The 25,917-nt window shown below is 39.7% G+C and overlaps 1 protein-coding gene across 1 annotated transcript; it reads right to left on the bottom strand.

The window, feature by feature from the left end:
- Positions 1-6,941: 6,941 nt before the first annotated feature.
- LOC108775091 (tyrosine-protein kinase-like otk) lies at positions 6,942-19,376 on the bottom strand. The gene is given in 12 exon segments (XM_018541367.1): positions 6,942-10,274; positions 10,358-10,543; positions 10,656-10,931; positions 11,027-11,593; positions 11,712-12,008; positions 12,381-12,814; positions 13,653-13,776; positions 14,932-14,969; positions 14,971-15,189; positions 19,186-19,211; positions 19,213-19,262; positions 19,265-19,376. Coding segments are annotated over 12 exon segments (3,381 nt in total). The 3' UTR covers positions 6,942-9,222.
- Between the last annotated feature and the right edge of the window lie 6,541 nt (positions 19,377-25,917).

Raw genomic sequence — 25,917 nt, 5'->3', positions numbered from 1 at the left:
TAATTTATCCGATCTGATTATTATCGAGATCTAGCGTTAATTCGGACATCTTAGACGTCATAGTTTTACATGATAGGCGAGTTGTACGAATTGTAAGCCACTTAATGAGAGAGAGGGAGAGAATTAGTACCTAATGTTAAACAAATTTACTACTAGCGTTGAATCTCTGAAACGGGAGTCTTCTTCTCTTCGCAGCCAATCACCCGCATCCCCAAGTCCCCAGCCGTCGGAGGATTTCGCCGATCAGATGTTCCGTTTAAAGTGTGGCACACCAAGTAAAGAGTATATATATATATATATAAAATATATATAAATATGTGTATATGTAAGAGAGAGATGAGAGAAAAAGAAAAAAGAGAGGACATTGTATTTTTCGAAATTCGCGTTTCAACGAAAACTCCATTGCCACGACGGCTAGAGTCTCGCGATTGTTAATCATTAAAAAACGCGACGAACGACCGCGGAAGAACGAGACTCCCGTTCCGCGCTTTGTAATTAAGTGAAGAAGAATTGGCGAAAGGGAAGAGAGAAAGAAATAGAGAGACACGGGACGAGTATCGCCGTTCCCGCCCTCTCCGGCATGCGTTCTGACGAGCGACAGAAAAACGGCGTCGCGGTGGTGTTTTTCTTTCCGACGGGGATTGCTGGCCGCGCGACGGGCCTCCCCCGCGCGGCGTTGTAAAATGAGCGAGCACTAATAATAATATTAATAATAATAACGATAACAATATTATAATTAACACTTAAGAATAATCATAATAATGTAATGCATTGCGATACCAGAAGATTTTTAAAGGGAAAAAAAAAAAACACTATAGCATTTATCAACGATAAAATAACGAGAATGTAACATGTATTTTGCTTCTTCCTAATACAGTGCCGTTTACGCTATTTTTTACTCTAACTAACTAGAAGCTCGGCGAAGTGTGCGTCCCGACGGAGGCGGCCGCCCGGCAGCATGCGCTACTTTAAAACGCCGGTCTGTATATTTAGTCGGCCATATGTATTCTTAAAAAAAAAAAAAAAGTAACCGTTCGCAAAAAACAAAATACGCCCAAATGTGACTCTGGCACACGTTCGTCGCGCCGTTGTTGTTGCTATCGTCATTGCCGTCGTCATTCTCGGCGTTGGCAAAACGAAGAGGCGAGGATGATAGGATTCTTTAGAAGTATACCAAGTGGGGAAAAAGCACCGCGAACACCTGATGCGTGCGTGTGTGTGTGTGTGTGTGTGTGTCGTGTGCATTTATATGTATGTGCGTGTGCGTGTTGCGTGTGACCTGCACTTGGATCAATCAAGTTATTCGCCTCGCGGTATCTCTTCGTTACACATCGACCGAAATTAAGATCCGCCACCGAGCGCTCGTTTGCCGTAAATTCGACAGGGTGCGAATTTTACTGCCACGCAAATTTTTCACTGTCACGCGCGTTCGCGTACCGCTCGGATGCGACATTCCGTGCTCCACGACCTGGCGAACGTTCGGCGAAACGACACGCGCGGCACGAAGTCGACGTCTCGCGAGCGTCACGATTACATGTTCGCCGCACGCTACTCGTTATCCAATCGTATGTTATTACTCTTGTATTACTCGTTACAGACGCGTTCGCGTCGTGCCGTTCGCGAGATCGATCATTCACGTGGGACGGTGAGACGTAAGGATCCGGCATCTCCTCGCGCGGATCGTCCCGGACGATGCGAGAGCGGCGACGAGAGGCGCAGACTGTACATTAAAATAGCGTTTAAAGTCGGGAGGCCACGATACCACCGATTTCTAGCGTTTAAGGGTCTCTAATTAAGTCACTGCAATTATCGCTCTGAACACGTACACACATGCGGACACACACTCACACACACCCACACGCACACGCACATATTTGCAACATATGCAAGACTCGTCAATTGAAAACCGATCGGCCGCCGCGTCGGTGAACCGACACCGATTCTGCGTCTCACTCGTCGAATGTCATAGGAATCGCATCGTATTTTACGATACCGTGCGCGATATAAAATTCGCGTAATGCTTTGTATTCGCCGTGCGGTGCACGACGACACGGAACGAGGCGGATCGCGATTTCGCGACGAACGAGAACGTGCGGTTCGTCTACATTGCGAGTACGTGTCGCCGACGCGATCGTTTTAAATCAATCAATTTTAGACGTGAAAGGAACATCACGTCTTTTCCGTTTTTTTTTTTTTTTTTTTAAATCAAGATGATATACTTCGATGAATGAACGTACGACAGTTTATTGATCTCGTGGAGTAGTATAGAGCCGCGCGTTTTCATGCCAGAGTCGCAATTTGGGGTCGTTCTTCAACTTAATTAATCGGGCAGGATTGTGTGTTGTGTGTGCGTCTCCGCCGTGTGTATTTGAAAATCGCATCCCGTATCGGCGCGTAGCACGCCGGTCATCGGAAAATCGGAGCAACCACCATTAATCGATCGCAGACACCCATTCTATGTGGCACAGGGCAGCGTGACGATTCATCCATTCGTTCGTTCGTACACTCGCGCGATTCACGGTAGCGTTTGAACGAAAAATTACCCGGTTAAGAAGGAAGTGGAAAAGGGAGCGAGGAAGAGCGATACTAATAATAACGATACTACATTAATAATGAAGGTATATTATTGCCGATTATTATATTGTAACACACGAAAGACGATGATATTAATACAATACTATTTATAAACTACGAGAGAGAAAAGAGACGAGTGGAAGTATACCCGGTGAGGGAAGGAAGCGCGGCACGAGCGAGAGGGTTGAAGGAGAGGAGAGATTGGGTTGGATGAAAGCGAGAAAGAGAAAGAGAAAAGAAGAAGCGGAAGTGAGGAGATAGATAGTTTGGCAGTAGGCTGATGGTAGAGACACGGCACGTCTAATATTAACAAAACAAAAAAAAAATAATTAAAAAAGTAAAGTATAAAATATCATAAACGCGAAAAAGGTACAGTAGTGGTTTACTATTGGCTGACACGTAGTGTGAATGCTGACATAGGAGAAGCATGCTGGCGAAGGAGAGCTTTTGTCGATTTTTCTATGACGGATTGGATAGAATGGGATAGGATGGGACGAGACGGAACGGAACGGTACGGTACGTCGCGCGATTCACGGGATACATGGGGGGTGAGTTTTGGAAGCACGTGCACGTGTTAAATCGGCTTCTCCGGGATGTAGAGGAAAATGAAGATAAGGCTTTCTTTCCGCGCTGTTTTGCCTGTTATGTTGGTTGATTTCCGATTCGGTGACAGCGATGGCATATAAAAGTTTAAGCAGTAAAGCGTAAACATTATAAGTGAATTGGCCAATCATATAGCACAGAGACCGTCTTTACGCCATAACGTAAGCAGCAACAAATTCAACATCAGTTAATTTCCTTACTGCTTAAATTTTTTTGTGTACCATGAGCTATACCCAAGTAGCAAGTTGACGTTTGTCGTCATGTTGACGTGAAAATGACATTAAAGACGTAATTTTGACATCAAATAATGTCAATCGACAATCAATGTGACGACAAATAAAGTCGTCACTACCTAGATAGACACGGATTGCGTTCGCGAACCCGACTTTTCTTGTTTCTCGCATTCGCACGGCAGTGTTTCTTTCCGTTTACGATCAACACCTGTTACGCAATGGTACCATTGTGAGCAACGTTGTCTTTCGTTACGTGCTGCGTTTTTTATCCTTGGCATGACCTTACGCGACGTTTGCGTTTTCCCTCTAAAAGTTCATGCTCGCATAGAAGAATAGAAGAATAGAGATGCACACAGCCGGGATTTATTAGTAAACGAGTCGACAGGTTTGCGGGGAAGCGTACGGCGCGGATGGAGAACTGAAGGGTAAACATATACTATATATATATGAGAGAGGCTGCCAGAAAGGGAGAGAACGAAAGAGAGAGAGAGAGTAAGATCGAGCGAACGGGGGCGAACTCTTTGTGTGCAGGAGGATTAGGCGGAAGAGTGCGACAGGGCGAGAGAGGGAAATCTGATCGAGTGAGAGAGAAAGAGAACGAAGAGAGAATGCGGAGGAACGATTGTAGATTCGGAAAGTCACTTAGCCAGCAGACTGCTGTTCATAGTGCCCTGTTATAGTGGGTTCCCTAGGCAGAGTGGCAGAGACGCGGTTTAAAAAAAAGAAAAAAGAAAAAAAATGAAAAAAGGAAAGCCAGAACAGAAATGCGAGAGTCAGATAGGAAGAGAATGAGAAACGCAAGTTAGGGGAGGCGGCGCAGTTTAGTTTTACTACGAAACACCCGAAGTGTACCTGGAAGATACGACGATATACTTTGAAAGTCGAAAAGTCGCGAAAGATCGTTATAAATCATCAACAACTATGGTCGAACGACATAAAACGTTTATCAAGACTTCGTGAGAGCCTCATCGTCGATCAATTGTCTGCGGAACATTCGAATCTTGTTAACAACTCATGTAATGACTAAAACTACATACGTGTGCTCCTGGCGATGAAACAGCGATGCGATTATATCCTTTTTGGTACTGTCACGTAAAAAAACGGACGACCGTTGTGCGAAACGTAGTTCAATATATCGCTGGATTCCCCCAGCGCGATTTTTCGTGGCTGCTTCGAGTCTTTGCGGCGCAATTATAGAAGCGGGCTACGTAGACGAGAAGAACTGTACGAGGCTTTGCGAGCTCCCGTCGAGACCTGCAATCGTTCTTGAGATCCTCGTCCAATTTAGGTTCCGGGCACCCGTGGAGAACTTTAAAGCGCGACGGATAGCGAAAGAGAGAAAGAGAAGAATAGCGAAGCGAAATGGAGAGAAAATTGTTCGGAAGAAGTGAGGCACTCCGCCCTCTGCCCACGGGACCCTAATCTATTTTTCAGAATACGCTATTGTGATTATTACTATATGATAACAATTTAAAAAACTAAAACGACAAAAATACCTTGTATCATTGTTTATTATACGAATTCCGACGATTATATTATTTATAATGTTAATAATCTATATTAACGATATAATTATCGCATTATACCATTATTATATTTAGTACTATTAGAGAGTGAGGCTGCTACGCTGTATTAATGAATTAAGTACTAAAGAATTAAGTGACTCATCCTCACCTTTTTTAGACTTTACATATAAATATATAAACACACATAAAAGACTAAACGCACTTCTCACATTACTGCGTTCACATCGATGATTTACACGTTTCATTTCGAACGTTCGATCACCTTTCTTTCCTGGGCGCTACTCAGTCGACGTTTCTGCTTTCGTTGAACCTGTTTGCATTCGACGACTACGTTATTTTATATATCATAATAGGTATAGACTGTACCATGAAATATTAAGTAAAAATAAATTTGATTAGGTAATACGCCACTTCTTTCTCTAATACTCATAAGTATTTTAACCATTATAGCGCATGTATCCTTTTTTAAATCTCTTCATCTCTAATGCATTTCTTAATACATGAAAAAATTGCGTATACGAAGATTAATATCTTTCCTGTCCTCATTGTATTCTTGTATTTTTTTTCGAATACTTTTTATTTATTACAAGGTTTAACGATTACGTGTATTCGGATAGTGAGTTTATTCACATTACGTAGAGTCAATTTTTATTTCAAATAGATTTAAAATAATTTTTCCTTATAAAATAAAAGAAATTAAAATTTTCCGTGATAACATTTATTATTATAAAAACAGACGTAACTGTTAAATAATAGTTAAATAATTAGTGTGAGATAAGATTCTAATCATTTTGATACAGATTGCTGATAAGGATATGGGTCGCAGTAAAATCATGATACGCATAGTACATTTTTTCTCATCTTTATTTAATCGTAGCACATACTATTCCAAAAATTCATAAGTACGACGTAGATAAAAAAGTACAAATATTTACAAAATACTGTAAAAAAGAAATCGATTTGGAACGCCTAAGGATATGAACGTTATTCAAATGAGCTTCCCGTACGCTGTTCACTTTGTCATCGTATATGACTAGACATATTGGACATAATAGGTAGCTTTCAACTCGCCGGTACATCGATTATTGATGTACCTTCTTTATGGCAGTGATAGTCGTTCACGATTAGGTAATATCTGAGCGAATGATATGAGCACATAGGACTTGGATAATTGATCTTAACTTTACATACGTGTAATTGTGGATTAGAGATCGCTGTAACGTATATTCCTAGTGTATTTTTTATGTTACAAGCAGTGATGGGCCGTACTCAGATCGTACTCCGCTTTAAAAATATCTCTTTAGATATGACTACCCCCGTACTTTCCGCGTAACTTAATATCCTATTTCATTTAGATACGAACTTTGGGTAAGATTTCTTATTCGACAACAGAACTAACGAATTGCGAAAGTACTTTGGACAAGTTTCTCCGTTAATTTTTCCATCTATTTAATTTTAATCCTTTCTGTATCTGTTGAGTCTTTTTCAAATTAAATGTAAAAATACGCAACGGATTTCATACTACTAAGTACGTTCGCCATCACTGATCACAAGAATATTTCTTGACGTATATAGCGAACATTTAGGAAGCATTATAAAAGACATAAGAGACGCCGCGAGCTCGAGTGACCGATACTTTGAAAGATTATTCATATATTTCGTGCTTTTACATATTTTTAATTAAAGTGTCCACGAATATACGACGATGCTTTCAGAGGCAAAATGCCTTCGCGGTTTGCCTCGTGTTTCTTTTCCGGTATAACAAGAGTGCTTTAGCAAATTAGAGAACAGTATTATCATTGGCAGTGTTATAGGTCAGTGCTTTATATCTAATATGCGTATATGATATACACCATATTTATATTAGCATGCACAGAGCCGAAGAGTCATTTATAATTACTCTTCGAAAGAAACATCAAATTTTTCCGAGAAGTAGAAATTCTCGAAAGAATTTTAGATGAATTACCAATAACAAACAAATATATAGTATATTAAAGCAGCCTCGTTGCGTTGATTTGCTTTCCTATTCCTTCCAATCGATTTCGCATTCAGTTCTTTTTGTTGCTGCAGACACGTATTAAATCAAACAAGTCGCACGATTCAATAAATTATTATTTTTTTACCGAAAATATTGTTCTGTTAAAATATATTTAGTTAAAGATCGATATTGACAAAGAATTGACAAGTCTTCCGACAGCATCTATTCTTTGCTTTTTTATTTTATAAAAGTCACAAATGTCCTCACGTAGAATAAACTCACATGTGAAGCTCTATTTAACTGCATTGCCGATCGACGAAACTGAATTCGGCTAATTTTGTACGGCTCTATGCGCGCTTTAATCCTTTAAAAATTATTGAAAGCGGTAAGTACTCGTAATCCAATGTGAAATAAGTTATAGCAATACGATTATCTTTCATTACGAGCATTTCTAACGCTGTTTATCCGGCACGACTAAAAATTGTTATCGGTGGTTCCTTTTTTTGTACCCTGCAAAAAACTTACGAAGCATCAACGGAAGTATTGCCATGAAATGGAAGAAGCAAATATGCTCATCATAATTGCCTCGCGAGTTCTCTCCTTTACAATCTCTTACAGTAGAATTAAATGCAAAAATAGGGACGACATTAAAACTTACGTACTGTTAAAATATAAACATTGATATTCGTTGTATAAATCGGATACGGAGTCGAATATATATTCAGCACATTCCTCTTATTGGACCATCGCGTCAAATACATAGATTGTTCGCGCTACTTATCAAACCGTAGATCCCGAATGCAAAAATATCGCGAGCGATACTTCGCCTCTGGTCCGATCGATTCTAATTTCCGCATGTAAAAATAGGTTTTTCAAGCGTCATTCTGTATATGCCGTTTTATTATTTCCTCGCGTGTCCAGCATCTAGCCGTACGCGCCATGATCTTCTCACCTCTGATACCAATATATACGAAACTTCCTCACGAAATTTTTTAATAAAAAGCCATCGAGGATTCGAATGATCACATATTAATGAAAATTAACACGATGATTCACGCTAGTCTTTCGCGCTTTAAAGAAACAACTTACATGTATACTTGCATACCATCGGTATATGTACAAGGCCGTCTTTTTCGTCAAATACGAGTGGTCGATTGCGTCCTTATATATCACACATAAATATATACGTTATAAATAATATATGTTATAAAACGTTTGTTTTTATGTCTTAGCAGTGTAGAAGTAAATAGGCGGAGATAAGATTTTCTTCGTTATTTGATATGGTCGTGATACTTTCTTAATATGCATGTCATTGCAGCGCCGAGTCCGATCATCGACGTTCAATCGAGATCGTTCACGTAATTTCGTACAATCCGATTGAACGTTTCTCTTATCAGTTTTCGACCTCGGCTCACCTAACAATTAACGTATCTTATGAGTATTCGATGTGTGGTGATGATACTTATTATTATATCGATACTGTATACTAAGTATTGCATTAATTGCATAATAACGTATATTGGCCCATACGGATCATTATTTAGTCCAACGATAGAAGAACAGTCATTGGAGCGGAGATGCTATTTGAAATAAATATTATTTTCTTATCAAGCTAGTGGGCGCGACAAAATACTGTAATATGAATAATTATTGCGGAACCAACGATTTTATCTCGTTCTATTTGTTAATCTATAACACGGAAGCAGTAGAGGATATCAAGATATAACGTTCAATGATCGTACAACACGGAGATTTACGGGAGCTTTCGCTGGCGCGATTCCAAGAAATGACATTCGTGGAACGATAGAAAAATCCAAGATTGCACATAATATGATGTAATGATGTCTGAAGCGAGATCTATAAAATATATCAAAACTCCTCAATGAAGATGCTACTCACTTGATTATATGCAACGACGTGGATTAAATGACACGCATCGATGCGAAATATTAAATTCTTCGTAAAATCTATACATCACGATTTGCGATGACGTCATTAGGACACATAATTCTCGCGCGTTCAATGATTAATGAGCAAGCCATTTTCCTTTTACAAAAAGAGTAGGGTTTTCTATAATGTATTATGCATATATAATCGATACGAAGCGTTGTAACATGAAAGCCAGTTAATTATTCTCGCGCGAAAAACCGCGGCATTCTCTCCTCTTCGTACGGGAGAGATCACTACCGCGAGCGGTCATCGGCGCTCATCAGCCTTACCTCTCGATATACAGCTCCGCATAATCATTACCCCTATTGCAGTATTTCCAATATTCAGAGCCTCATACAAATTAGGTCGCGATACTAGCCTACAGGCAACTATCGACCACAATTTCGCCTATTTTCGACACAACTTCATCAAAGGTCGGTCTCTCGCGTGGATCATTTGCCCAGCACTGAGTTTGCAGCTCTTGAAGAGCCGGCGGCGCCGCTTTGTGCGGTTTCCACGTGAGCGTTTGCGCCTTGAGCTGTGTTAACACGGACTCGTCGTTCATCTTGTTAAATGGCAACTCGCCCTGATGGAACATTTCCCAGACCAAACACGAAAATGAATACACATCGCTCTTAGTGGAGTATTCGTCCTCGTATACTGCTTCATAGGGCAGCCATCGCAGCGGAATTATCTGATTTCGGTGTTTCGTGTATTCTTGTTGGTACGGCTCTTTGGTCATGCATGGTAGCGAGATCTTGATCGTCAAGTTGCTGGCGATCAAGCAATTGCGCGCGGCTATATCCTTGTGGACTAATCGATTATCGGCTAAATGTTTTAGGCCCTTCGCAGCCTGATTCGATAGTGAAAGTATTTGCGCCACTGATAGCTGAGGTGCACGTGGAACTTTCGATTCGTGAGTTGGGCTAGAATTGTTATCCTTTCGTGAGGCGATCAAGAATTGTTTCAAGTCGCCCCAATCGGTGTATTCTAAAATCATGTAATCGGGCTCTTCCTCTCGACACAGACCAATCAACTTGACGACGTTCTCGTGATTAAGTTTATGAACAAGATCCAGATGTCGTTTAAATTCTTGAAGAGCAATCTCGTCTTTCGTGTTTATCAGACTTTTTACCATGACCAAGGATTCCTTATCGCCATCAATTTGATATTTCGTAGAATAAATCTCACCAAATTCTCCTCGACCAAGAGGCTTCAATTCCTTTAGATTGCTTCGCGAAGCGGCAATTTTGTCATAATTCGACTTAGATTTTTTAGATTGATTACTACTTTGACTGTGAGCTGTCTCTGCGCCGTCGCTCTTGTTATGAGAATCGCGATTTTCTTTCTTCTTATTCGTTGAATTTACTTTATTCCCAGTTTCTTTCAACTCTGTCTGTTCCTCCTGTACATCACCATTCTCCAGTTTTTCTAGAATTCAGAAATGTACACATTAATTTAGATATGTATGCTACACCATCACACTATTACATACATTAATAATGACGATATACCTTCTGTTTGTTCCTGTAGGTATTGTTGCTTCCTACGACGACGGCGATAACGACAATACAACATGAGACCAACGACGAGCACCATATACCCTGCGGCTGCGCTAAGAGTAATCGTTACAGTCTTAGTCATCATCATTCCATCATCAGAGGCCTCTAGATCCATGTCAGCTCTATAATTATCTCCAGCTAAAATAATAGTTATTTTATTTTATCATAAAATAGATCACATTAAATTACAATTAATTTAAAAGTCATTCAAAAAATTATAAATTATAATAATGTACAATAATGCAAGTACCTTTTACATTTAATTGAACTTCCTCTCGTTTTAAACCACCGCTATTGCCAGCAGTACATCCGTATTTCCCCTCGTCACTAAGATACACTTCTTTAATGTACAAACTTCCATTACTTAATACTTCAAATCGAGGATTATCTAAATTGTTCATGCGAGAATCTTTATCCCATTGAATGGTCGGTTTAGGATCACCCTCGGCGGCACAGTGTAACATCACTGGATATCCCTCAATCGCCTCAGTTGGATTTTGCGGTTGTACCGTAAATTTCGGCGCGACTGTAAAAAATAAATAAACATTTAATTATTCATTAACATATTATAAATAAATTTCTTGTTCGTTCAATATTCACCGTACAAGCATCGATACGTACTAACTACATCAATACTAATCGTGTGATTGATGGACCCTTGAGCGTTACTGGCGATACAAGTGTATCGACCTTTGTCCTCTTCCAGTACACCGTTGAAGTGTAGAGTGCCGTTAATATCCTGAACATGTTTGGGAAATTCCTCGTCCTCGCCTTCCTTGATCCACTTTACCGTGGGGTTCGTGGCACCCTGGGCCTTACACGATACCTTCGCAGTGGAGCCGAGCTCTAGGCGTTTATTGACAGGTTGTGGTGAGAATTTAAGCTTCTCTTCAACCGTGAGAACGGCCGGATCCGAGAACAGAGACGGGAAACCTGTAGTGAATACTTGACACATGTAATGCCCTTTGTCAGACAGGTCAACGCTCTTGAAATGTAGCGTAACATTGCCATGATTATCGGTTACGCGGTATCTTGTCGGACCGCCCGATTCCCTCAGCTGCGCACCGTCCTTCAACCAATGCACGTGTGTAACCGGCGGTTCCATGCCGGAATACGAACAAGTTAGTGTCACGGAATCACCTTCCATCACACTGAGCGACTCTGGGGAACTTATTATACTTGGCGGAGCTAGAAAAGTGACAGGACATTCATAATTTTTCTGAATGGTTACGCGATAAGAATTTATCGCATAGAAAACCGCATCAGTTACGCTTGTAATTTCTGGTTGAGAAAATTGTATACCTACTTGATATAATTATTTGGACGGATATATCCGTTTCACCGGCCATATTCTCGGCCATGCAAGTATAATTGCCGTCGTCCTCGCCCATTCGTGCCTTCGCGATGACGAGCGTATTATCTTGAACGCGTACGGGACCGGTATCGCTTATAATATGCCCCGTGGGATCTTTCCAGAAAACCTTGGGCGGAGGAAGCCCTAAGGGCTCTAGGCAACTTATCTGGAATTCTTGATCCTCGCCGACAATCGCCAGTTGAGTAGGACGTTTTGGTTCAAAAGCAGCCACCGAAAAGTTCAGCAAATCTGCAAGTTTTATTTACATCCAAAATTCCATTTATCTTTTCAAGAAGTTTACTTCAAAAAATTGCAATAATTATTATTTTATACTATTTATCAATTTGTTTAAAATACCATATTATGTTCAAATAATATATTAAAACTATAATTCGAATAGATTAATACATATGTACTATGTATTATAAACATTTAAAATTTCTGTGATCTAAATATATTCTCTTGTCAATATTGACTGATGTCATTGACTTAAATGCATTCTATTGGCTATTTATTATTTAATTTCTTTTCTTCACTAGTATATCGTTTGATTATCTCTTGTCTACTTTTAGTTTTAATTCTATTACCACGTCGGGCTATCGAAAATCGATTGGTGCTTACAAGCAATTTGTAATTCGACCCTATAACTAACTGTGGTCTCGTCCCTTGTTCCGTGGCAGGAGTAGAATCCCTGGTCCCTAAGATCGGCGGCGCGTATTAAGAGAGTGCCGTTCTCGAAGATCGTTCGTTCCTCGTCGGATTCCAGCGGACCGATTTCCTTGAAGAACCACTGTATCTCGTCGGCGTTCTCGAAGACACAGTGCAGAACAGCCGGCTCGCCGCGTTTAGTGATCAGGTTTCTCGGAACATCCTTAATCGTCACAGTCTCATTTCCGGAAACGATTAACGGGTAACTGTCAGTCACTGGCGAGGCTCCTGCCTCATTCTTGGCCACACAGGTGTACATGCCGCTGTCTTCTGGAACTACTCTGTGTATGTGCAGTTTTTTTTTCTTGATCTCAACACGATCGCTTTTCGCCACGCTCACTGTGTTCCTGTAAAACGAACAACCGATCCTCGACTCGAATCATTTTCGTAAGATATACGAATTATTTTACAAACATGCAATACAATTTTGCGTTAATTCTACACAGCTAGTGTCACTTTTATATTCAAACAAAAACTTATCTGACAAGTCTTCGTTTTTGTGTGACGTGAAATGCTCGATTTTTGCAACATGTGAATCTTATATAACGCATAATGAATAAGAGAATGAATCGATCAATGTTACTTCCTTTCTTTCTATGAAATAAAGGACTCTGGTTGGTTGATTTTTTCATGCTTTATGTATTATGTATTATGCAAAGGTCTGTGCTTCAACTTTATTTTTTATGGAAGACTATAATAAACTACGTAAATCTTGCGCGTTAACTGACTTTGTTCTCGACCCTAATTCGGAAATTACGACAGACACGACAGGTCAAAAATGTATTGAAAAAAAAGTTTTCCCAGCGTGTGATATTTTCATCGTGTGGCACAACTAACATCATTAAACTCCACCGAGTGCACGACATATTCCATGGGGAACAGGCGTCGCGGGTTTACGATGAGGGGGATGATTCAAAATGACGGCGGAGGTGAAACTCTCGATGGTGCACGCCGGGGCGAGGGAATGTCACTTCATAATTTACCAGGCCGGTTCTGTAAACGTCGGGTGTCAGTTACGCTAGGAACTTAGTAGTTTGCCCCCTTCATTTCGGTCTATCCCCGTGTCGCTCATCGCGCATCCCGCTTAGATTTTCCGGTACTAGTTGCTCTCGCCTCGCCCCTCGGTTATCACGCGCGAGACGCTCGAGGTAAATAGACAAAGTTAAAACAGACGAAGCAACTAACTTGAACCACTCGTATTTCATGTCGCCGGAACCGTCGACGTGACACCGGAGCTCGACCTCGTTGTCCACGAGGATTGCGGATGGCAATTTCGGTTGCTGCAGCTGCACAATCGCTTCGCTGATCCCTGAAACAGAAATCAATAGTGTCGTGTAATGCAATGATCAGTTATTAACACGGTAAACGGTGTACGATACAGTATATTATATGGCTACACGCGAGCATAATGGAGGCAGGAAAGCATAATGAATGTTTAAGAATATCAACTGCATTACAATAATGTGCTTTATCGTTGGTAAAAAAATAATTTAAACAATCGTTGCGTTGGATAATAATATAATATATATTTGTAAAAAAAAAACACTGGATTTTCAGACGATGTCAGTATTGTTATTTTTTGCAAGGCACTTTTTGCAGAATGAAATGAGTAATTGTATTTAGACGAATTGGTCAGACAAGACATGGCAGACGCGAACAAAAACAGAGCCGCATGGAGAGTCGAGTAAAGAGAACGAGAGAAAAAGAGTTGGACGCGTCGTGTTCCGAGAGATATCAGAGTTCGTGTGAGATCACATTTGTGACAGTTCTTCTTTATATTAAAGTGTTAAATATCAAGCTCTCAGCTTCTTTTCATCCCAATATAAACTCTACCTGATTTAATTCCTTTTCATTAACTCTGTGTATGTCACGCGTGCGTGCGTGTGAGTAAATTATTATTAATGACGAGTGTGCAAATCGTCTCTGGCATTGTATGCCGCAGATGAGTGTCTCGTAAATAGAGAGATGAGTGATTTTTAAAACTGTGCGTCGCAACTCCTCAAAAATCGCAGTAAACGTGACATATCGAATCGTGATTTTTATATCATATACACTGTATTTTCATAACATTTAAATTATGTGTGTAAAGATTATTTTTGTTTTATTATAATTTTTCTATATAATGCAATTTCAAATCGCAAACGCTATTTTAAATCACACGTGATTTTACAATTAAATTCAGTTACATATCGCGCTGCGATTCAAGATAAAAGTTGCAGTAGTTGCGATATATCGCAACATCTCCACTCGTGAACTCTATACGCTACCGCATTTACGACGTATGTGAATATACGTGCGCCGGCATGGAGGAAGGAAAGCAAGAAAACCATAAGCTATTAAATATCGTGGATATTAGACGCGGCGAATTCACAACGCTAATAACTTCCAGATTATGTACGCTGATATTGCAAGCGGCGCGGCGCGGCCGGCGGAGCGAGTGCGCGTAATTACGCGCGGTGCGCACCGAACGATTTTTTTTTCCCTTCGACATTCCGTCCCTTCGGTGAGATTCCTTCGTGCGGATCGGCAAAGAAAATCGGAATAGAGAGCAGTGACGCCGAATGAGAGTCGAGAGACGAACGAGACAAACGACTTCCGCGGCGAGCCTTCGCTTCCAATTTCTTCACGTTCGACGTCGTCCGTCGTTGAGGGTGCCTGGAGGAAGGGCGCGTCGACACCGAGAACGGCGGCGAATAACCGCGCGGATATCGCGGCAGACCGGCTGGAATTCTAGAATGTGAAAAGAAGCGCTCGCGCAGGCAGGACAATGGGAGGGAAAGCAATTCTCCGTAAAGATAGAAGAAGTCGACGAGAGAGGTGGGATGGCGCAGGGGTCAGGGGAAGAAGGTGGAGGAGAGGATGCTCGGTTCCTGAGAATGTCAGGTCGATTCCTCCCGCATTGCCGCTCTTCCCATTTTTGTACCCGCACTCGAGGATCAAACCCGCCGTCGGGCGTCGGGTTGTCTGAAAACGAGAACGCGCGCAGGGCTTCCCTCGACGAATTTAATCGAGTCAAATAAAACGACGACTTAAGAGGGAACGGAAGACGCGTTCCGTTCCGTTTATCCTTCGTTTCCGCGGCTGTTCGCCGCGACGAGCACGTCGCGAGCGAGCTCGTCAAAGCCCCATAGCCCGTGCGAAGGACGCGTCTCCATGTATTATTCGTAAGGGACAGACAGAACTCCGAAGGAAGAGTCGGAGAGTCTCGGTTGGCTGCCCTTCGCGTCGGGGATCCTCGTCCCTTTTTTTCCTCAACTTATCTGGACTTCGCGGCAAAAGTTGTCTGAGGTTTCAGTGTCCGAGGGGTGGGCGAATCCGTATCGATTCGGCAAAAACATTTAATCTGTCGGTCTGCCCACCACCGTATCTCACAGTAGATTATCCATAAAACAAATTCGTATTTTTTTTTACTTATCTAGTACGAATCTTATAAAAAATCGCAACATAAATAAAATCAGAATAATAGTATAAGAAACAATAGATGACTTCGATGGAATGTCACTCCGATTGCGCGCAGAATAATTGCCGATAAATCTTTTGCCAAGCTTCTTTCTCAATGAAGAAAACCAAAGTCAAGCCTCTGATACGTTTAACTATGCGGCGGGGAAGTAACGTCGGTTAAGCGAAGGCAAGAAGGGCGCATCGTAACTCACAGGGCAACAGTTACCGAAGACCGTGTGGACGATAAGGCTTCGTTCATTAATTTGATTCATTAGTCCACGCCATGAAATTGATCGGCCCCGCGCCGGCACCCTCGACGGATAAAATGAAACGTAATTACGCGCGCCTGGGGTTTCGTTAAAAAATACGCCAATAGTTGAAAGAAAAACGCGCGTCGTTAGCGCGCGGAGGAATTGCATTTGGACGGAACGTCGCAAATTGCGCGCGCGTTACGCACAACCGGAACGGCAAGAAGTCTGTAAGCTCCACGTGATAATTTACTCGTTCCCGCGAACGTAACGATTCTCACTTCTACAAAAGCGCGCGAGTAATTTATTACTACACGGCGCGGTTAGATCGTCGGCCGTGCCGCACAACAGCTTTTGACCTACGTCTCAATTAACGGACATCGATATAAAGTAAAATTCTAATTGCAGATCTCTGATTTCACGCGTTTGTCTAAAAATGTAAGATTACGATTCATATTCTTTGAAAAACTGCTTAGTTCAATAAAACAATATAATATTTTTAAATATTTGTTTTTTCAGCTCACAATTCAAAAACGCAAATGTCTAGTTATCACCATGAACGAGATAGATAAACATTACTCTATCAATCATAAAAACGAACTAACTTAACTTCACAAGAATTCGTCAAAATTCGTCACAATTCAAAAAGGATAAATTTTTAAGAGTTGTGAAGATAACAAAATATGACATTTGATCGTATTAAGAATGTATACTTTTTGCCAACGTTATTTGATTAGTCAATAATTTTCTATTAAGCTGAAAGATAGTTCTTCTCTTTTTTGCGAAATTAATTTTTAGAAATGTTACTTTTGAAGCAAAAGGGAGCGATTAAAATATAATATTTACCTAGATCGATCTCTTTAATTATAAGGCTGCATGATAAATTTAAAACATTTCTCTTTGCCCTGAAACGGAGTTAAATAATGTTAAATAATAAGTAAAGCTAGGAAATTTCTCGTTTAGCAATTGGCACAAATGTATGTTAGTCATCCGTGAAACGGAAACGACTGCACTTTCGAGTTTCCCGAGGCAGCATTATTAACACCTCAGTTGGTTCGATCTTTTTACCTCTATCTACGAGCTCTTGTCGTCGGCACTTTTTTTTCCTCTTGCGTCACGTCTCTCTCGCTCTCGATAGCAGCCGACGACCTGCAGACTGCAGACTCGACGGCGCATCGAGAGACGCTTCATCAACGAGCGTTGCACGTGAACGCGATTACTTCGAAAATGAATCCTCCACGCGAACTGCGTAATAACTTTCTTCAAGTTGGTGTGGCGTGTACGTGTGACATTGCTGCACGAATGTATTGCAAATAATTATCTTTTTTGCTGTTGTCTGGCATACGCTATCCATTACAGGTCGTAAATCTAATGCACAGGACGCGTACATTCTGAATAAATTAATTGTACTGGTAATTATGAAAATAGTCTAAGTAAGTATAATAATAAATTTACCCCGTATTTTGTATGATTGCAATGTGATTATACAAAATATAGGATAAATTCATTATTTCGATTTTTTACTTATTGTTAGACCACTTTTATAATTACTAGTATAATTGAGCTTAAAGATATGAAATTTCGAAAAAATCGATTTTCGATTTTTTTTTGCATATTTCGATATTGCGATTATTTAGAAATCCTTTCTCGTTTGTCTTTTTGAAAAATTCACAAAATTGAGATAAAGAGAATGTAAAATAAAGGAGAATGTAGTTGCGCAACCTGACCAAATAAATGGCATTATTCGAATTCCTAGGGTTCTTTTGTGTTACAATTGAAGTTACTGTTGAAGCTGAATGTACTTTGCAGATTGCATTCTACGGTACTAGAAATTTTTAAACCGCGCAAATACTGTTCTAACATAAATATTGTACTAAAGTTTTGAATGCGACTTTCTTGAAATATTTTTTAGTGATTTTACTACGATATCTCGAGAAAACCGCAGGAGATATCTGAAATCAAATTGTAAAAAAATATTGCTATAATTTTATAATAATAAATAACTTGAATTTTTTTCAAAATTTTCGTTTTCTAAATGTTATTTTGTTAATTTCCTTTTTATTTTTAATGTTTCAAATCTAATCAATAGAGGAAAGCCTAAAAACATCCTATTCCTAGGATTTTTCGAAATCTTCATCAATTTAACTTTGACAATTTTCCTTATTACATTCAATGAAAAAAATGATTGGTTAAAAATGAATAAACTAGAAAATTCCGATTATAAATCAATCAGAATTTCAATTATCCCAAATCTCAACTAGAATTTTAATAGATTTGTTATAACTAGAAAATTTTCTGCGAGTCAATTTTTTAAATTTCAAACCTCCCTAGTCGCCCCAATGCAAATATTAATAAAGAAATAATTCAACGATCAGTGAAATCAATTAAATTTGTTGCTGTACGTTCTGTAGCGATCGTCGAGAATGAGATGCGTTTTCAATGTCACCGCTCGTGGGAATGAACTTTGAAATCGTCACGTGTTCACGTGACAGTCCCTCTCCGCTTCCGGAGAGTCTGATCATTGATCGACCTTCCACTCCGCGGACCGTCTGGCTCGAATTGTTGCGCGAAATTAGTGGTGAAAATTTCTGCGAGCGATTCGCAGTCGAACCCTGGCACTCGATGAATCCGAAATGAAACGAGAGGCGGAATCGTTTAATTGTTATTTCTTCTTCCTTTCTGCCTCTTCTTTCCATTCTATTTCCTACCCTTCATAACGCGTACTTGTTGGTGAACAGGCGAGCAGTTTAAAAGGCTTGCGTTGAAAACGCGGTCCTTTAAGTCCATTAAAGAACATTAATCTCGAGGAGTTATCATCGAGGAAGCGGATTTAAGGGTGCCGACAATTCGGTACAAAGCAACGACAAAGAGTCACGAGAGAAAATACGCAGTATAGTCAGCAAAACAAGGATGAAAAAGAGACGTAAAGGGAAAACCCTGGATTCTGGGAAGGAAATTGAAGGTTGGAAAGCTCGTTTGCAATGACAAAAATCTCACTTTACCTTCCGTAGGTCCAGACAAGATTTTACCAGGGCACTCGAGCCTTTTTTCCCCCCTCTCATTGCAAAACCGATTCTTTCTCTCTGCTTCTCTCTATGATTGTTCCCCCTTTCTCCCTCTCGATCACTGCACCCCTTTCCCGCTTTGTTTCCTCCCTGCCGGTGTGTTCTCTTCGCTCCGTCTCTTTTCGTTCGTCGTCTCCCGTTGCTCCATTCCGCATCTAGGCGACTCGTGTTTAAACGCACAAACGAAGCGACAGATCAAAGGAACCGCCGGCGAGGCACGCATAGCACGAGAGTGGGTAAAACGGGGGCGGGGAGGGGGGAGAGAGAGAGAGGCTGAAGGGAGTAGGCAACATTTATTATTATCATCGTACGCGTCCGTGTGGCCCTTCCTCGTCGTCGTTCCGTCAGCATCTCACAGAGTCGAGATTAACTTTCGTACAGAGGCATCGCGTGTCGCCGCTATCACTGTGCACGCACGCGTCGTAGCACGCGTGTCACGGAGGTCGACCGTGACATCTCCGTGTCGGTTCACAACTTTTTACCTCTGTGTCGTAGCACGCGTGTCACGGAGGTCGACCGTGACATCTCCGTGTCGGTTCACAACTTTTTACCTCCGTGAAGTTGGCACCTCATTTTAAAAAAAATGAAATTTTCGACAGAGTTCTGAAGTTCCTGCCTAAAATAAAAAATAATTCTGGCGAATTAACACTAAAAATCGAAAATTTAAAATTTGGGGTGCTAACTTCACAAAACGCACAACGAAAAATTGCGATATCTTCTAAACCATTAGTCATAGCGCTTTAAATGCTAATAACTTTTAGTAGAACTCTTGGGGTGCTATCCAGAACTGTCAACAGAACTGCCGTAATGTTAAAAAAAAAATTTTTTTAATTTTTATATATAGTAAATACAAAAAATCGCGATGTCTCTGAAACCGTTAGTCCTAGCGCGTTGAGCATTAAGAACTTTCGTCAGAACTCGTCGGGTGGTTAAAAAAATTTTTTTTTAGATTTGTACGAGAAAAATTTTTTAGAGTTACGGAAGTTCTGTCGACAGTTCTGGGTAGCACCCCACGAGTTCTGACGAAAGTTCTTAATACTCAACGCGCTAGGTCTAACGATTTCAAAGTTATCGCGATTTTTTGTATTTAAAAATAAAAAAAATTTTTTTTTTAACATTACGGTAGTTCTGTTGACAGTTCTGGATAGCACCCCAAGAGTTCTACTAAAAGTTATTAGCATTTAAAGCGCTATGACTAATGGTTTAGAAGATATCGCAATTTTTCGTTGTGCGTTTTGTGAAGTTAGCACCCCAAATTTTAAATTTTCGATTTTTAGTGTTAATTCGCCAAAACTATTTTTTATTTTAAGCAGGAACTTCAGAACTCTTCGGGGTGCATTTAGAATTCTGTCGAAAATTTCATTTTTTTAAAAATGCGGTGCCAACTTCACAGAGGTCAACTTTTTCTGATCACCTGCGTATAAAGTAGGATGGCACACAAAATGTCGTACCATTCAAGTATATTATGTTAAACATTATTTTTAACAATTACTTAAATATTAATTTTAAAATTGTTAACTTGGTATAGAATTGAGAGAGAGATACCAAAGTCTAAAAATTGAATAATTAAATGGTATATTTCTTATATCCGAACGCGGTATTTATATTATTTACGATACGCACAACTTGTGTTAATCTCACGAATTCAGACAAAATGCTGGAACAAATTCACGAATTGTATCATCGAAAATTAATGATTCTAATAATTTACAACAAAAAAAAAATATAAGGAAAGTGATAGACATTTTTAGCTGTAAAGTCGTACAAGTTGAATCGTTTCTTAGCGGATTATGTATTAGCGAATGACCTTTTTCTCTTTTCGTCTCGTTTTTCGTGCATGTAAATAAATGCCCGTTATTTCTCTCTGTCTCCTGTTGTTTGTTACGTAGGTAACCTTGGATGGAAGCAGCCGGCCCTGCTATCTTCAACGACCCTTCTGAACGGTTGCTCGCAACGTAGACTGGGATTTTAATTGCCCCCACCCCGACAAGAATTTCAAAGCAGCACTCGAACATCGATTACCTCGCAGAATACATACAATGTAATACGTTTCAGGCATTAGTTACCAGTACTTATTGAATATTTAGTAGAACAAACTTTCAAAAGACTTTCTCGCACTTGTTCAAAATCATATTTCGGAGATACAAATATATGCAGAAGCGTTCTGTCAGTCTAAAAGAAACCGGCAGTTAAAACGCCCCATATGGACGGACTTTAATAAATCGCGCAGTGAGGGGTACAGCTTATTTTTTTCTAAAAGGCGATCATCGACGAAACGAGAACATGTCGACAGATGCGTGTCATCCTTCGGGAAAGTCGAGCGCGGCACAACGCGGACCACCCAGATGTCCGTAAGTCTGGATCGGTTTATCAACAGACATAACACAGTGCCGAATAACGCGCGTTCGCACATTGAGCCTTCTATTTACCCATACGTAGCCAGATGCGCACGAGATTCATAGCTGTAATCGTCGTCGTATCAAATCGCTGGAAAATTTTTCTTGCATTAATTAAAATTTTGAAAGAACCAATTAAAAAAATACAAATCAGACACTTATAGTTAAATGTATCAAGCATCCCAGTAAATAGCAATTAAAAGTATAAACATCAAAATCTATAGTTTTATTCATACATAATAATATAAATTAATATAACACACATATATATTACATAATACATTGTTAAATAAAATAACAATTATTATTTTGAATTAGTGTTTACTGGAATTTTAGTCCAGATAATTAAAAATTCAATTGCAATAACATGAATTCTGATTGATATAATCTGATGATTGTGTACTGTGTTTTAGTTGGTACAGCTAAAACATTTTTCTCAGTGTAGATTTAAATTAAAAAAAGAAAACCTTCGTTGGTCAAAACTTTCTTTCATCGTTCAAACGACAAGCACAAGTACAGTACTCTCGTTTCAAGAAAGATGACAAATTGTGCGGTCGTGTACTCATCCTGTGAAGAATCGTAACAACATTGAAGTTTATCAGTCAATGAGTTAATGAAGTACTGAATGGAAGCCATTAGGAGTCAATCGGGCGCGAAAGTATCGTTCGGAAGTTCGAAAGTGTAAAAAGAAAAAAGCATGAACGGTACGGAGAAAGAGGAATAAAGGACACAACGTGTTCTTTGCCGCTCTGGAAGAGGAAGAACTTGTTGATGAGATTCACGAAATCGATACGACTTAAATGCAAGTTCTTCGATGCGTAGGGCTACCGAAGTACCAGCTGCTTCTACGAAAGCATTCCAGGAAGCGAGTGCTGTAAGACCTCGTCTCGTTATTAAAGTTTTAATATCGACGCAAAAACGACGAGCTAACGTCTCGATGTAAGAACTTCGAAGATAGCCGGGGAAAGAACAGAATGGTACTTTCCCGTCTTTCGGTTATTATCGATAAACACTACAAAGTCTAAGACTCTGAGAAAGTAACTTTTTAGTTGGAATGGATGATTTCTCAACCAAACACCAGGTGCTCATTTTGCAGCAACAAAGGCACGTGTTGGCTCATAATGAGTTTTCTTTCTAAAAAGAAAAAGTTGGCAACGCTACACACGCCACTATATATTTTTTTAAATAAAATATTTGTTTTATAAATATGAAAATTTATTTTTAATCACAATTTAACCTGATGTTACCAAGGTAAAAATGTAGCACGACTTTAATTAAGATGAGTTTTATTACATTCGAGCAAAGAGCTAAAGTAATGTACAATGTACATAACATAAAATTTTTGACAAAATGAAAACATATTTTTGTAAAAAAAATGTTATATTAAAATAATATGTAATATGCAGTTATTGAAAGCGATGTTATTTTATAAAAGCCATATAAAATATTGATCTTACAGTAAAATATTTTCATATTTTGCAGTATTTTGTTGATATATATTAGGTAATTCTCTATGTATATTTTATTATTATTTACTACTCCATCATTCATTATCGATACCATTCCTCTAATATACATAATTATGAGTCTCGAGTGGTTGCGCGATTGTTTGACAACTTTGGTACATTTGTTTTATCTCGATTGTCGTTTATCGTTTATGGTTAATTTAGATAATATTAAATTCCACAAATAACTCACGTCTCCTTTTCAACAAAAGAGATTGAGACTAAAGACGGATCCTCGAACAGGACGTTGAGACAGTAGCCCGGGTGAAAGGTATTCAAAACGATTTATATCCCGGTCTGCTTTTCTCAGTCTCTCGTTTCTCTCTCAAAGGCGTTTACCTTGTAAACGCAACGCCCGGGAGAAAACGAGTCTTCCAAACAGAACGGGACTTGAAAGAAAGCCGCCGAAAAAAGAACGGGACGTAACGGGTGGCGGGAAAAATGGTATGCCGCCTTCATTCCTTCTTTGACGAGCTTTTTCAAACTTAACAATAATCAAGAACTTTTCAGTATAATACCTATTGTCGACTGTCCACTTTCCGAAGTGGAAGTAATTCGCAGGCTGTCGTTGCTAAGCGACGAAAAGCCAAGTTCAAGAGCATGAAAGGGAAGTACATAAATTACTCTTCTATAATATTTTAATGTTATGGAAATAATGAGTTAAAAATACGCTAAACTATGTTATATCAAACTAAAATGCAAAGGAATATAGTATATAGATAAGAAGATTATTATATCGCCTGAAAATGCAACAGATCTTCATTTTAAGCTTCCAGTGATAATTTCTCGAATGAAAATTTCTTAACAATTTAGCTTTTATTGTACAAGACCAGTAAATTATAATATTAGTTAAATAATCGTAAAAGCATTAATTTAAAGCAAAAATATATTTGTCTCTTCCAATGTTTTTTAATTACGCCGTTATTCGCTGTTTGGAAGTCATTGGGGAGGGGGGATGGGTATTATAATAGATATACTCCTCTATCAAAAATTTTTGTACATCTTTTTTTTTTATTTCTACCTGTAACGGGTACGTCTCGTCAATACCTCTGCCCCTTTAATTTGAAGCCCTGACGACTTCAAAAAGATGCGGAAGCCAAGCGGATCGTTTTTCCCTTTCACGTACAACGTAAACCAGTCGGTTATATTGTAAACGGAATTCTCTGAGAAAACCAACTTTCTCCGAATGAAATGAACGCTAATGCTGGGGATTATTTATATCTCATATTTAAAATAAAAACTGTCTTTAAATATTACATACTGGATGCCTAAATTGATAAAACAGAAGTTACAGATATTGATTGCAGCAGTTAAGTTAATCTTAAAGAGAAACATTTTCTTTCTTTGCGAGAAAACACTCGAGAGTGGTATTTAACTAAGCCGTTAAAAAAAGCACACAAGTTGGAAATATTCTATATGTGATTTAGGCTTCACCTCCTTGTAACTGTAGTGTGGGCACGAGAGAGGAGAGACGCGCGTGTTTCCACGAGTGAGCTATTTATTCTGGACGAACAAACAAACCGTGGTTTTCTCTCGACAGCCTCTCGTCGAAGGAGACGAAAAGCGACGAGAGAAACGTGCGCACGCCTGCACTCAGGTTGCGTCTAGCCTCGTTGAATTATTAGTGGATTATGTCGTGCCGAGAACGCCTCTTTGTCCTTTTTCTTTCGCTAACAGCCAGACATTAGCTTCGCCCCGCTTGCGGCGAAAAAGAGGAGGGGTCTAGGGTCCAGGGGCAAGTGGGACAGAAAATGAAGCCAGGGGATGAAAAAAAGGTGAAAAGCGTGACAAGCTAATTCGTCGCCGAACAACACTGTCGGCAGACGGTGAACGTAATACGATATGGCGAATAGATGGGTGGTTAGGTACATAAGATACAATGAGGCGATGCGAGTACGAATGGAACGAATGCTGGACGTAAAAGGGTTCAGTTATTTTAGCTACTATACCGGTTCTGAGGGGAGGCAAGCGAAACTGATGCGACTGATTGTGCAGTAGGATTTGTTTTTAGTTGTATATTCTAAGTAAAAATTCAGTATGCGATGCAGGCTAAACTAGAAAAAGGCAGAATGAACGAGAGAGGGTGCAGTGCGGGAAAACGGAGATAAGAAGGGAATTCATGCTATAGACAGAGAATATTTGTATGTTGGTAGTTGTGGCAATGAGAGACAGGAGCTTATGTCTGCACAAAAGCAAGAAGAAGATGGCAAAACCTATGCATTCAGAGAGAGAGAGAGAGAGAGAGAAGAAAAGCAGAGTATGTACGAACGTACGTGGCAGGAGAGACAAGCAGAGGGTGAGAGAATGAGAAGGATGCAGGGTAGCTCCGTTCGGGGGTCGGTCGTTGCTATGGGGATAGGCGATGAGAGGTATGGTGGGACAAGAGAGGAAAGGTCGGTCGATGCAAACGCACCATAAAGTTTTATGGCTCTCCAGAACTGTACCTATCCAGCGTGCGCCCTCGTCTGTTGAGCCAAAGTTCTCTCTTGCTGCAGACAGCTCCTCGATAATATTCTCTTTTTTTATTTAATAAGGGGTGAATAGATAAACATTAATTTTTTAGCTGGAATGTACGCGGTAGATATCGGTAAATCAATAATTGAGTGTCCGAAGTAACGCAGAAAGTTAAACGAATAAAATTTTTCAAAAATTTATTCAATCGTATGCAAAAACAAGAAGTATTAACGAATTTTCAGTCGTATTACTACTTATTATTAAAAACTTTTTATATCTTCGCACAACAACATAGCGGAATTATAAAAAAAATCGGAGGATGACAATTACCAAAAAAAAAA

This window comes from Cyphomyrmex costatus, unplaced genomic scaffold (genome assembly GCF_001594065.2).
Source record: "Cyphomyrmex costatus isolate MS0001 unplaced genomic scaffold, Ccosl1.0 scaffold281, whole genome shotgun sequence".
NCBI classification, from domain to species: Eukaryota; Metazoa; Arthropoda; class Insecta; order Hymenoptera; family Formicidae; genus Cyphomyrmex; species Cyphomyrmex costatus.
Note: the sequence above shows the minus strand (reverse complement) of the source record. Positions and strands in the feature narration are given on the sequence as shown.